This window comes from Chiloscyllium plagiosum, chromosome 1 (genome assembly GCF_004010195.1).
Source record: "Chiloscyllium plagiosum isolate BGI_BamShark_2017 chromosome 1, ASM401019v2, whole genome shotgun sequence".
Classification (NCBI taxonomy): domain Eukaryota; kingdom Metazoa; phylum Chordata; class Chondrichthyes; order Orectolobiformes; family Hemiscylliidae; genus Chiloscyllium; species Chiloscyllium plagiosum.
In genome coordinates, this window is record NC_057710.1 from 51,347,290 (window position 1) to 51,362,298 (window position 15,009).

Below are 15,009 nucleotides of genomic sequence, written 5' to 3' on the forward strand. Positions count from 1 at the left end.
AAATGTGTTGCTGGAAAAGCGCAGCAGGTCAGGCAGCATCCAGGGAACAGGAGAATCGACGTTTCGGGCATAAGCCCTTCTTCAGGAATGGGGAAAGTTTGTCCAGCAGGGTAAGATAAAAGGTAGGGAGGAGGGACTTGGGGGAGGGGCGTCGGAAATGTGATCGGTGGAAAGAGGTCAAGGTGAGGGTGATAGGTCAGACTGGGGTGGGGGCGGGGAGGTCGGGAAGAAGATTGCAGGTTAGGAAGGCGGTGCTGAGTTCGATGGATTTGACTGAGACAAGGTATTTCCCCTCCCCCCACCTTGTCTCAGTCAAATCCATCGAATTCAGCACCGCCTTCCTAACCTGCAATCTTCTTCCCGACCTCTCCGCCCCCACCCCAGTCTGACCTATCACCCTCACCTTGACCTCTTTCCACCTATCACATTTCCGATGCCCCTCCCCCAAGTCCCTCCTCCCTATCTTTTATCTTAGCCTGCTGGACAAACTTTCCTCATTCCTGAAGAAGGGCCTATGCCCGAAACGTCGATTCTCCTGTTCCCTAGATGCTGCCTGACCTGCTGCGCTTCTCCAGCAACACATTTCCATCTCTGATCTCCAGCATCTGCAGACCTCATTTTCTCTTATGAATATCTGCTGCCAAGTTGGAGCTCGACACATTCATGTTGTTTGATAGTGACAAGAAATTGCCTGTCTGGGTGAGAACCCAGCATCTCAGTATGCATATTTATCAACACACTCATTTGTTTAGTCAATTCTCAAAGTTTAAATACATAAATTTAATGTGTGACTCTGTTCATAATTTAGAGATGAATTCCAGAAAAAATATTCTCAGATTATAGTAAATGAATGTAAAGGACATCATCAGAGTCAATATTTGTAGCATTCTCTGAGGATATGATAGAAAATTGCTCTATATCATTACTCACCATAGTACAAACCAAACATTATTCCTGATCCAAGAAAGGCACCTAACGTTTGTGCCAAAAAGAATAAAGGAAATTTTAACCAAGGTTCACAAGCAAGCAAGCACAAAGCAAAGGTCACTGCAGGATTCAGATGAGCTCCTGTGCAAAGTATAATATAAACAGTTATAAAGAGTAAATTGCTTATTTTACATACAACTATTTCTTGTTTATTTCTTGATAACTGGAGAAACTGAGTTATAATGATTATGAAAATCTTTGCTTGTTAGATGTGTTGGCACACCCGATTTATTTAATCCATAGCTAAGTGCTAGCTAAAAACTAGTGATAAAACTACCCAAGATGTAACCTGCAAAAGAATTGAATGAAAAGAATTTATTTCTCATATGTAGTTTTGGAATGTGTACTAGGAATCAGAAATAAAACAAGTGTGAACAACGATAAGAAATTTATTTCATCAGTAAATATGACTCTTCTTTACTTGCAAGAAAATAATGTCTTTTGTCACAGCACTGTGTGGAACACTGTCTCAAGAAGGAATTGTCCCACTTTAAATTTAGGGAAAGGTGTCAAGCAAATTATCTATTGCTGAACAAGTACTGTATTCAAATTTACAAATTATTTGCAAACTTCAACTAACCAACAACTCTGCTGACTATGTTTGGATTTGAACCAAGTCCTTTTCACTCAACATTCCATCCTTGGTTACTACATCGGCTTCTAATCCAGTAATACCTCAAACTTCAACACTGATTCTCGTGTCCAGATTCATCCACGATGTTACACTATTCTGTTTCTGTAACCTGTTTCTCTCCAGCCCCTTTCCAAACCTAGTCTGATTACCTTTGCCCACCACCGACAGTCATACACTTTATTGTCAGATCTTAAGCCTTGAAATTCCCTTCCTGAACTTTTCTGCCTCTCTCTATTTTTAGCCTGTTCTTTAAAGACCTACATTTCTGCTCAAACTTTAGCCATTTCTGTAAAATGTCTGTAGAAACCTGGTTAATAAGTAGGAAGAGCGGGAGCAACGACCAGGGGACTGCCGGTAATATATCTGGGCAGTGGCTGAATCCGAGACACTACACGTGTTGTGTCTCCCAACCTCCCCACCCCACCCCCCCCTCCCCTCCTCCTCTAACCAAAAATAGGACTCTGGTTTGTTAAGGTAAGGATTTTCTATTTCTTTAACGGTAAATGGTTACAAATTTACTTTTTATGGTTTATCTATTAATTGGTTTTTAGAAAAAGACTATAGCAGAGAGGTAGCAGAAAGTATTTTAACTCAAACCTATACAAAGAAATAAAGTAATTAACTAAGCAGAGGTGGCTGGGCAGGTGATGTGCTGTTGCTGTATGATGTGGGAGATGGCTGATCCTATTGTGAACGGCAGTGACCACATCTGCAGCAAGTGTTGTTGCTGGAAGAACTCCGGCTCAGAGTTGATGATCTGGAATCTGAGCTTCAAACACTGCTGTTGTGGTTCTGTTCGCCGAGCTGGAAGTTTTTGTTGCAAACGTTTCGTCCCCTGGCTAGGCGACATCATCAGTGCTTGGGAGCCTCCTGCAAAGCGCTTCTTTGATGTTTCCTCCGGTGTTTATAGTGGTCTGTCCCTGCCACTTCCGGTTGTCAGTTTCAGCTGTCCGCTGTAGTGGTTGGTATATTGGGTCCAGGTCGATGTGTTTGTTGATGGAGTTTGTGGATGAATGCCACACTACCATACATCAGGAGCATCTCGGAACTGACTGCCAGACTACTGCGACCCCTAGGACTCATTACGGCACACAAACCAACAGCCACGCTCAGACAACAACTCACCAGAACGAAGGACCCGATACCCAACATGAGCAAGACGAATGTAGTGTACAAAATACCATGCAAGGACTGCACTAAACACTATATAGGACAAACAGGAAGACAGCTAACAATCCGCATACATGAACATCAACTAGCCACGAAACGACACGACCAGCTATCCTTAGTAGCCACACACTTACTTACACTTTTTCTAACATGTTAATGGTACTACATAAATACAAAATTTTGTTGTTACTCAGTTCCTAATTTTTTTTTTATCCATTCACATGATATGGGTATCATTGGCTGGACTAGCACTTATTGCCCATCCCTAGTTTCCCTTGAGAAAGTGGTGATCTGCCTTCCTGAACTTCTTGTAGACCATTTGATGTAGGTAGATCCACATTGACACAAGGGAAGTAATTCCAGAATTTTGATATCTTACAATCCACTTCCTTGGATATGGTCTTCTAATTGCTTTCCTTATTTGGAATTATACTCCAAGTGCACACTCTCATTTCATCTTCTTGTTTTCAATATGAAGTAAAGGATTAATTATGCCTTTATTCTAATAATAGCTACTGAGCATGAGTATAAAGTGCAAATCATAGCACATGGAACTGAAGTCTGAGTCTGTAGGTTTCCCAAAGATGTCTTCTCTTATAATAAAAAACAAAGAACTATGGATGCCAGAAATCTGATATCTGAATCAGTTCTGAAGGGTCATTGGACCTGAACCAGTAACTCTGTTTTCTCTCCATGATGCTCCAGGCTGGGGCTGTTTTCCCTGGAACGTCGGAGGCTGAGGGGTGACCTTATAGAGGTTTACAAAATTATGAGGGGCATGGATAGGATAAATAGACAAAGTCTTTTCCCTGGGGTCATGGAGTCCAGAACTAGAGGGCATAGGTTTAGGGTGAGAGGGGAAAGATATAAAAGAGACCAAAGGGGCAACTTTTTCATGCAGAGGGTGGTACGTGTATGGAATGAGCTGCCAGAGGATGTGGTGGAGGCTGGTAAAATTGCAACATTTAAGAGGCATTTGGATGGGGATATGAAAAGGAAGGGTTTGGAGGGAGATGGGCCGGGCGCTGGCAGGTGGGACTAGATTGGGTTGGGATATCTGTTCGGCATGGACGGGTTGGACCGAAGGGTCTGTTTTCGTGCTGTACATCTCTATGACTCTATGACTCTCTTATAATCTCTTGCATATAGTTATGGTTAATAAACCTATTGGCATTCACTCACTTTATCTTATTACTTGGTAGCAGCGGTGACCAGACTCATGGAAGTGACAAGGACCAGCTGAAGAGAAACCCAGCAACAAGTACAGTGAGACAGGTAAAGGTCAAGACCAGCCCCAGACATCTGACCCCCAGAGGTGGAGTGAGGCAACTGGAGAAGCCCAGCAATGCAGAAAATAAAGAACAACCAACGTCAAAGCTCAGGCACCAGACAATAGAAAGGGAAAAGTTTGGTAGATTGGCTAAGTTGTCCTATAGCATCCAGGGAAGTGTAGGCTAGGTGGAATACCCATGGTAAATACAGGGCTATGGGCTTCTATCTGCACTGTAGGGATTCTATGATCCATATTTATCCTTTTGGACACCATCACCATTGTTGAGACAAAATACCCTCAGCCTGTCTCCCATTCAACTGTAGGCCTGGGATGTATTAAAATCATCGTGGGAGGAGAGATAATGCCATACATTAATACAATGGAGGCAAAATCACAGAAACTTTAAATGACATTTCCAATCATTACCCTTCTTTATTAAGCGGAGCTACTTCTGTCATTTTCAACATTCTTCGGTTATAGGACTCCAAAACCATTGAAGTTGATTTTGTGCACCAGGATTCACTATCATTGCTGATGCTCTAGCCATAGGATTACAAGAAGATCATGTAGACCCTTCATTCTCTCAAAGGAGAAGCTGAAAATGGAGAGGAAGAGGCAACAAAGATGAAGGCGACCAGTCAGAAGAAGGCATTTATAGAACTTAACCTGTTCCTTCAGGACAGGGAGGGAACCCATCTCTTACGTCGTTCATTTAGTGGAGTCAGAGGTCCAAGTTCATGCTGAAAATGTTTTGTGGTTATAATGTCCAAACTGTTCATGGAATCTCTGCTATATCTTCAGAGCAGAGACATTCTTTTGTTGAAGAAGACATCAAGAAGGTAAAGTAGTTTTAAGAACAGCCTCAATGTCTGTAGTTAGAAGAAGAAATTCCTTCCTGTGATGAAAGCCAGAGCTCATTAAAAAGCAAAATGAGTCAGGCATGCTGGAGTCTCAGCTTCTGCACACATTAGACATGAGTGGACTCTTGGACACAGCAGGCAGCTCAGCTGAAGCTAAAGGACCTGCTAAGGTCAAAGGATATCCCAATAAACTGGTGCAAATATAGACACTTTAATTAAAGAGCTAGTATCTGAAGTAAACCTTATACAAGTTCAATGACAAATGAATATAGACGACATTTCAAACATTTCTAAAGCCAGTAAGGTGACCACAATATCTGAGTTGTCTCAGATTATGGTATGAGAAATTGACCTTCAATATGGAATGAAAGAGGTCTCCTGGTTCCTACACAACGTCATAGACATTGAAGCTTCAGGCTGCTTGGATGGTACTCCACCTAAGTTAGCAGAACATAGTTTTACAATCATATGTAGGAAACATCAACATGAACTTGACACATTTAGAGAAAAACTTCAAACCTCAGAAATAACCCATCATGTGGTAGTCTAACAACTTCAAGCAGCTATTCAAAGAAATACATATACTTATGACCAAATTGGATTCACCCAATATTCAACAGATACTATTAAACTGCCTAAATGACAGGCCTGGGGTCGGGGAGTCCAGAACTAGAGGGCATAGGTTTAGGATGAGAGGGAAAGATATAAAAGAGACCTAAGGGACAACTGTTTCACACAGAGGATGGTATGTGTATGGAATGAGCTGTCAGAGGAAGTGATGGAGGCTAATACAATTGCAACATTTAAGAGGCATTTTGATGGATATATGAATAGGAAGGGTTTGGAGGGACATGGGCCGGGTGCTGGCAGGTGGAACTAGATTGGGTTGGGATATCTGGTCGGCATGGACGAGTTGGACCGCAGGGTCTGTTTCCATGCTGTACATCTCCATGACTCTATGACAGGTGGTGCCTGCAATGGGGTCTCAACAGTAAGCCATGGAAATGAGACTTTTTCAGTCAACCAAGTAAATGAAGAACCTAACTATTTAGATGAATAATGCCTTGGAGAAGCTCAAAATCAAACATCAAAAAGAACTCAAACATATCAAGATATTTTAGACATATATTAGGAGCAGGAGGGTAAGTAGGGGAAGGGTGGGTCCACTGAAGGACAAAGGGTAGTAAAATTATAGAGGGGTATGTCAATATTCTGGGCATGTCAATATTAAAAAGGACAGGGTTTTGGGTGTCTTGAAAAACATTAAGTTAGATAAGCTGACAAGGCATGATAGGATCTATCCCAGGAAACAGAAGGAGGCAAGGAAGGAGATTGCTGGGGCATCTTCTTCAGCCACAGGTAACATCCCAGAAGACTGGAGAATAGCCGATGTTGTTCCTTTAATTAAGGAGGTCAACAGGGATAATCTTGGAAACTATAGGCTGGTGAGCTTTACATCAGTGGTAGGGAAATTATTACTGAAGGTTCTTAAAGATAGGATGTACTCATATTTGGAAAAGAATGGGCTTAGTAACGATAGTAAGCTTGGCTTTGTGCAGGGGATGTCTTGTCTCATAAACTTGATTAAATTTTATTGAGGAAGTGATAAAGATGATTAATGCGAGCAGGGCAGTAGATGCTGTTCACATGGAGTTTACTAAAACATTTGACAAGGTCCCTCATGGTAGTCTGGTCCAGAAGATTAAGTCACATGGGATCCACGGTGATATGGCAAATTGGATACAAAATTGGCTTGGTTGTAGAAATCAGAGGTTAGTTGTGGAGGGATGTTTTTCTGACTGGAGGTCTCTGACCAATGATGCTGTGCAAGGATCAGTGCAGGGAGCCCTGTTGTTTGTAATATGCATAAATGATTTGAATGAAAATGAAGGTGGTCTGATTACTAAGTTTGCAGAGGACACAAAAATTGGTGGATTTGTGGATAGATGAAGAAGATTGTCAAAGTGTACAGCAGGATATGGATCAGTCCGAAAGTTGATGGAAAAATGGCAGATGGAGTTTAAACTAGACAAGTGTGAGGTGATGCATTTGGGAGGTCAAATTCAAAATGAATAGTAAATGGCAGGACCCTTCGGAGCATTTATGTACAGAGAGATCATGGGTTGAAAGTCCATAGCTCCCTTAAAGTGACAACACAAGTGGATAAGGTGGTAAAGAAAGCATAGGGCATGTTTGCCTTCATCGATCGGGCATTGAGTATAACATTTTTCAAGTCATGTTGCAGCTGTATAAAACTTTGGCGAGGCCACACTTGGATTATTGTGTGCAGTTTTGGAGTAGAGGCTTTGGAAAGGGTGTAAAAGAGGTTTACCATGATGTTTCTCAGATTGGGTGTATTAGCTATAAGGTGAGGTTAGACAAACCTGGATTGTTTTCAAGCACTGGAGGCTGTGGGATAACCTGGTAGATTATATATAAAATTATGAGAGGCATGAATAGGATGGATCATCAGGGTATTTTTCCCAGGGTTAGGAAATGTCAAACACTAGAGGTCTTGGCTTCAAGTTGGTAGGAGGAAAGTTTAAAGGAGATGTGTGACATAAGTTTTTTACACAGAGAATGGTAAGTACCTGGAATAGGCTGAAAATGTGTTGCTGGAAAAGCGCAGCAGGTCAGGCAGCATTCAAGGAACAGGAGAATTGACGTTTTGGGCGTAAGTCCTTCTTCCTGAAGAAGGGCTTATGCCCGAAACGTCGATTCTCCTGTTTCCTGAAGAAGGGCTTATGCCCGAAACGTCGATTCTCCTGTTCTGTGGATGTTGCCTGACCTGCTGCGCTTTTCCAGCAACACATTTTCAGCTCTGATCTCCAGCATCTGCAGTTCTCACTTTCACCTGGAATAGGCTGCCAAGGGAGGGAATAGATGCAGATATGATAGAAACATTTAATAAGCCTTATATAAACACATTATACAGGCAGGGAATAAAGGGATACAGACCATGTACAGACAGACAGGATTAGTTTAGTATAGTCAGCGCAGACACAATGAGCTGAAGCACCTGTTCTTGTCCTGTACTGTTCTACGTTCTTTATTCTATCAAAGCTACACAACGGTACATGAGTTTATAGACTTAATGAAAAATTGAACATAGTTTTGCAAGAAATTCACATAAGGTGATGGCTCATTCACACCGAAATTCTGCTGGAGGTTCTGCTTTAGCAATCAAAAATTATAAATAAGATCGTCATATCAGAATATCCTACAAGAATTAATGTGAATCCTATAAAAACATAAAGCCTGCCTTAATTGTATTGTTACAAACCAGCCAGAGATAGACCTGTAAAATTGATTCATAAAGGGCAAAAACACCAACCACATTCATTTTAATGTCAGGCCTACAGACCTTAGGATAACCTCCCTGTAGTTTCACTGTATTCACAACAATGATTCCAGAGATGAGAAAATTTAGTTGCATTGATAGATTGGAGAAGTTAAGGCTGTTTTCTTTGGAGAAGAGAGTGTTAAGAGATGATTTGGTGTAATCATGAAGGATATGTACAGGATAGAGAGGGAACAACCATGGTGGATCAATCAAGAACGAGAGGGCACAGGTAGGTATAAGGCATTTGGCAAAAGAAGCAATGAAAACATGAGGAGAAACTTTTTCTCACGCAATGGATGGAGGGGTTATGGTCTGTCTGAGATTGTGGTGGAGCCAGGTTCATCTGTGATTCTGAAAGTGAAGTACTCGATACCAGTCTCGAATAGACCAGTCATGTCTGATCTTTGGAGATGAAGAAAAGACTTTTGCCCATTCATGTGAACTTGCTTAGAAGTGGTAAAATGTTCTAACTTACTACATTGCATTTTGATCATGTTTGAAATATTGTTGCTTAATGCCGCTAACTCTCAAAAAATTTTTATGTTTTAGGATTATTGGCTCAGTAAAGTGATAAGCCTCTGTAGCTTTCACTCAAAGTATTCTAAATGTTTCTCCGAGCAATAGTTTCATAGTAGCTGTCTTTTTGAGAAGTGTTCCACTCAGAGTTACACGCATACTGTTCTGAGATTCCCTTAATTTTCATGAATATTTATGTACCTGAGACTTTACTAGTTACCAATATACCCAGAGCTACTGCAAATCCACCAGCAATTGTAACAGTCAAGAATTCTTTGTGTGTGCCATAACTGAGAGTAAATTGTGCAACTCCTCCACAGCTAAGCATCTGCAAAGAAAAATAACGATAATTAATCATTTGCCGTCTTTTTGGATTGATTTGCATCCCAGATATGCCTGAAGATATACTCGGGTAAGTATTACAGACAGTTGGCATGGGGCAGGGAGGACAGGGGCAGGGGAGTTGTACTACAGTCATTTTCTGCCAGAGTTATGGTATTCCACTCAAATTCTAGTTTTATTTTTTGTACAAAATTTGACAGATTGCATTCCCAACTAATGAGAGTGCTTAAATCCCAGCTTTAGTGGGTACTTGTACTACAACGGCTTTGTCAATTATTCAACACAGCATTGTGCCTGAGCACTATAACTCAGCAAGAGAGAAAGGCAGCTGCTGTCTAGCTCAGCTTGCAAATGGGCATTTCCTATCAATTGGCTTTGGGAGCTGTGCACATTTTCCTGCACTTCGAATGGTAATTTCCACCCTTCTCTTAATTCAATGAATTATACTATTAACGGTGGCACAGTGGTTAGCACTGCTGCCTCACAGCACCAGAGACTCAGGTTCAATTCCTGCCTTGGGTAACTGTCTATGTGGAGTTTGCACATTCTCCCCGTGTCTGTGTGGGTTTCCTCCCACAGTCCAAAATGTGCAGGTTAGGTAAATTGGCCATGCTAAATTGCCTGTAGTTTTAGGTGAAGGGGTAAATGTAGGGGAATGGGTCTGGGTGGGTCCCTCTTCGGAGGGTCGGTGTGGACTTGTTGGGCTGAAGGGCCTGTTTCCACACTGTAAGTAAGTAATCTAATCTAAACTATTCCAATTTGGTTAATGGAAACAGTATTGGCATTGGAATTGAATTGGAAATGTATAAAAAGATTACAAATATTTAAATACACTAAAAATTTTACTTAACAACATATTTTAGCTTTTGGAAGAATAACCCAGTTGCAGGCATAAAATAATCACACATATTGAATGGACATTAATAAGATCAGAGCATTGTGAAAGTGAAGAAATAAAACCTACTTAAATTATACATTTCTACATTCATTTGGAAAATTCAAGTGGATTTCATATTTAAGTTTACTACTGCATTTTGCCCTATGTATCAATCTGCTATGGCATTTAGTTCATGACTAATAATTGTGGCTACATAATTTTCATGACTGTTGTGAAGGTTTGATCAAGTTTTTAAAAAGTACATCTCAGCTTAAAATACTTTTAAAATTCGGTGGAAAAACTCACCGTGTGAATCAAAGTTCCTAAACATTCAGCAAGGCATTGTTTCAACAGAAGACTTTGGACTTTCAGGATAGTTGTCATATTTCTGATGATTTCTTTTTGTCTTTCCATTTTTAACCAATCTCTGAGAAGTTGTTGTGAATGCAGACCCAGTTATTTGAGCTCTGAATTTTCCTTTAAATATGCTCAGAATGTTACCGAAACATTCATCAAACATTATTTAAAGTCAAGGGGATGTGGCAAGCATCTGACACAAAATCAGCTATTGGTTTGAAGAGTAAATATCGCATTATGGTAAGCAGTTTGTTGTTCAAAACAAACTTGTCCAGTAGTATCTTTTCAAAGTCACTAGCTTCCCACCAAACATAACTAAGAATTTGCAGTGTGATGTTTTCGTTCATAGACCATAAATTATAACAGTTGAAACCAAAAGCAGAAGCAACTATTGACTAAATAATTAATTATTCAATTTCACATCAACATCATGAATTTAAGCATAATCCACCAGAAATATTCATTCTGCAACTGAAATTATTTAGAAGCTAGGCAATAAAAGCATTGATTTATACCTCCATTGAATTTTTCAATGTCTCAATTTAAAATCATTCAGCAGGCATTCTGGGGCATCAATAAAACATTGATCTGACTGTTTTATGAGTGTAAAATATGTGTAATAATAACCAATTCACAGGGCAGATACCCTGTTCCAATCTGTGTAGCATTCTGATGACTGCAAAATTGGTCATACTTTTATTTTCAGAAGCCACTAACTGGACTAGCCATATAAATACAAGAGCAGGTCAAAGGCTGAGACTTCTGCAGTGAGTAACTCACCTCTTGAATCCCCAAAGACTAGCCACAGTTTACAAATTACAAGCCCAGAACATCACAGAAGTCAACCTCCCATCCACGCACTCCATTTACACAACCTGTTGCCGTGGAAAGGCTGCCAACATCATCAAAGAGCCATTACATCCTGATAAGGTTCTCCTACAACCTCTTCCATCAGGCTTGAACTCACACACTAGCAGGAACAGCTTCTTCCCAGTTAGACTGATAAATGGATTCTCTCACTTCGAATATGTTGATCTTGCTAAAGTTGATCTTACCTAATGCATGCCCTGTGCGATGTAACTTGTATGCCTCTGTCTAGTTTTTATACCCTACGACCTGTATGTCCCGGTCTGTACTGCTAATAAACAAAGCTTTTCACTGTACTTAGGTACATGTGATAGTGAATCAATCAAATCAAAGGACTCTGATGGAAGAATCATCACTTGCTAAAAGAATGTAGCTCAATACCATCCTGAACAAAGTAGCCCACTTGAATAGTACCCCATTTAACCATCTTAAACATTCACTCCACCCCCACTAGTGCACAGTCTTTACGGTGCACCCAGAATACCATCGTCTACAAGATGCACCTCAGGAATTCATCATTGCCCCTTCAAGCAGTACTTCCCTAAACCATGTCCTGCAATAGTTGGAAGAGTAGAGCAGAATGTATGGAATAACCATCACATGCAAGCTCCCTTTCAAGTTTCACACTATTCTGACTTCATTAGTGCTGGATCAAAATCTAGATTTTCCTACTTAGTACCACTTTAGGTGTACCATTGCTACATGATCTCGGTGTCAAGAAAGCAACTCACCACCATATTGACAACAGCAATTAGATTTGACAAATAAGTGCTGGCCACGCTGTCCCATAAATGAATGAACTGGTTTATTCATTAATGCAAGCTCTGATTAGTATTTGAACGAATTTGCACAAAGGATAATTCAACATTCAGCAGTTCTTGTTCAAACTGCTTAATTTTCTTCATTTGATCATGAAATACTGGCAAGACCAACATTTATTGCCCATCCTCAATTTCCATTAAAAATGTGTCTCCTTGATCTATTGCAGTCCACATGGTGAGCAGTTACCAAAGTACCCTCTAAACATTTAATTTCAGATTCAGTCAATGTTTTAGATCTTGACTTGCCCAATCAATTGATAAAGGAATCATTGCAGGGTGCTCTAAAAATATCAAAAACCTTAATCATTTTGTTTTTTGGATTTGGATAATTAAACGCTTGCTCAAATGTTATTCTTTAGCTTTGAATTAGTGTCTGCATTATTAGGCTGATCTTTATGCAATCTGAGATTCTATCATTAAAGTGACTAAACTGGAAATAGTTGTCTATGGGAACATGATGAAATTCTTTCCTCAAGCAAGGAATTCATACCTTGCATTCCTCTTGATGCAAGTACTTCTTACCTCAGAAGAGTTAAATAGGAGAAAGTGAGGACTGCAGATGCTGGGAGACCAGAGTTGAAAAGTGTAGTGCTGGAAAACACAGCAGGCCAGGCAGCATCCGAGGAGCAGGAGAATCGACGTTTCAGGCATAAGCCCTTCTTCAGGATTCTGTGTTTTTCCAGCACCACACTTTTCAACTCAGAAGAGTTAAGGACAACTTCTCTCTCCTCAGTCACGCACACCAGCTCTGTCTTGATTTGAGCTAATTTCTGTTTTAATGAGAAGCTGCCAAGATGTTGGTATCCGGAATTACACACTTTAGCTCAACACAGAATCCAAAGGGTTTTTACAAATATATTAAGGACAAAAGGGCAACTCGGGAGAGAATAGAGTCCCTCAAAAATCACATGGTGGCCTTTGTGTGGAGCTGCAGGAGATGGGGGAGATACTAAACGAGTGTTTTGCATCAATGTTTACTGTGAAGAAGGACATGGAAGATATAAAATGTGTGGAAATAGATGATGACTTGTTGAATTCCTGGTGAAGGGCTTATGCCCGAAACGTCGATTTTCCTGCTCTTCGGATGCTGCCTGACCTGCTGTGCTTTTCCAGCACCACTTTAATCTGGACTCTGATCTCCAGAATTTGCAGTCCTCACTTTTGCCTATATGTTGAAAATTGTCCATATTACAGAGGAGGAAATACATAAAGGTGGATAAATCCCCAGGACCTGATCAGGTGCATTCTGGAATTCTGTGGTAAGCTAGGGAAATGATTGCTGGGCCCCTTGCTGAGATATTTGTGTCATCAATAGCCACAGGTGAGGTGCCAGAAGACTGGAAGTTGGTTAACGTGGTACTATTATTTAAGAAAGGTGATAAGGAAAGCCAGCGAACTATAGACCGGAGAGCCTGATGTCGGTGGTGGACAGGTTGTTGGAGGGAATTCTGAGGGACCAAATTTACATGTATTTGGAAAGGCAAAAACTGATTAGTGATAGTCAACATGGTTTTGTACGTGGGAAATCATGTTTCACAAACTTGCTTAAGTTTTTTTTGAAGAAATAACAAAGAGGATTGATGAGGGCAGAATGGTGGAAGTGATCTCTTTGGACTTCAGTAAGGCGTTCGACAAGGTTCCCCATGGGAGATTGGTTAGCAAAGTTAGATCTCATGGAATACAGAGGGAACTAGCCATTTGGATACAGAACTGGCTCAAAGGCAGAAGACAGAGGGTAGTGGTGGAGGGTTGTTTTCCAGACTGGAAGCCTGTGACCAGTGGAGTGCCACAAGGATTGTTGCTGGGTCCACTACTTTTCATCATTTATATAAATGATTTGAATGCGAACATAGGAGGTATAGTCAGTAAGTTTGCAGATGACACCAAAATTGGAGATGTGGTGGACAGAGACGAAGGTTACCTCAGATTACAACAGGATCTTGATCAGATGGGCCAATGGGCTGAGGATGGAGTTTAATTCAGATAAATGCGAGGTGCTGCATTTTGGGAAAGCAAATCTTAGCAGGACTTATACACTTAATGGTAAGGTCCTAGGGAGTGTTGCTGAACATAGAGACCTTGGAGTGCAAGTTCATAGCTCCTTGAAAGTGGAGTCGCAGGTAGATAGGATAGTTAAGAAGGCGTTTGGTATGCTTTCTTTTATTGGTCAGAGTATTGAGTACGGGAGTTGGGAGGTCATGTTGCGGCTGTACAGGACATTGGTTAGGCCACTGTTGGAATATTGCATGCAATTCTGGTCTCCTTCCTATCGGAAAGATGTTGTGAAACTTGAAAGGGTTCAGAAAATATTTATAAGGATGTTGCCAAGGTTGGAAAATTTGAGCTATAGGGAGAGACTGAACAGGCTGGGGCTGTTTTCCCTGGAACATCGAAGGCTGATGAGTGACCTAATAGAGTTTATAAAATCATGAAAGGCATGAATAGGACAAACAGAGTCTTCTCTGGAGTAGTCCAGAATTAGAAGGCATAGGTTTAGGATGAGAGGGGAAAGATGTAAAAGGGACCTAAGGGGCAACATTTTCACGCAAAGGGTGATGTGTGTATGGAATGAGCTGCCAGAGGAAGTGGTGGAGGCTGGTACATTGCAACATTTAAAAGGCATCTGGATGGGTATATGAATAGGTAAGGTTTGGAGGGATATGTGCCAAGTGCAGGCAAATGAGACTATATTGGGTTGGAATATCTGGTTGGCATGGACGAGTTGGACCGAAGGGTCTGTTTCAATGCTGTACATCTCTCTGACTCTATGACAGTCAACTGACCATTTATAACCAAATTTTACATTGGCTTCTCATCCTTCAAGTACAGAAGATTAAGATAATTAAAGGATTTAATACATTAATTAGAAATGAATATGTTTTCTCTGGTGTAGATAATGGACAGGGCATGATCTTAAAATTAGAACTTGAAACTTAAATAAGGGTAATTATATAGGGATGGA

General features: G+C 40.7%; 1 protein-coding gene across 3 annotated transcripts in view; it reads right to left on the bottom strand.

Annotated features, from left to right (window-relative positions):
- Positions 1–10,481, bottom strand: part of LOC122547158 (aquaporin-3-like) — a 30,099-nt gene extending 19,618 nt beyond the window's left edge. The window contains exons 1-3 of one of the 3 annotated variants that reach the window (XM_043685860.1): positions 10,309–10,481; positions 8,985–9,111; positions 931–972 (exon numbers count right to left, since the gene is read on the bottom strand). In XM_043685860.1, the coding sequence (XP_043541795.1) occupies positions 931–972; positions 8,985–9,111; positions 10,309–10,416 (277 nt within the window). In that variant the 5' untranslated portion in view covers positions 10,417–10,481. Of the gene's footprint in view, positions 1–930; positions 1,069–8,984; positions 9,112–10,308 lie in introns of all 3 variants that reach the window. The other 2 variants (XM_043685787.1, XM_043685924.1) reach the window with 2 other exon arrangements.
- Between the last annotated feature and the right edge of the window lie 4,528 nt (positions 10,482–15,009).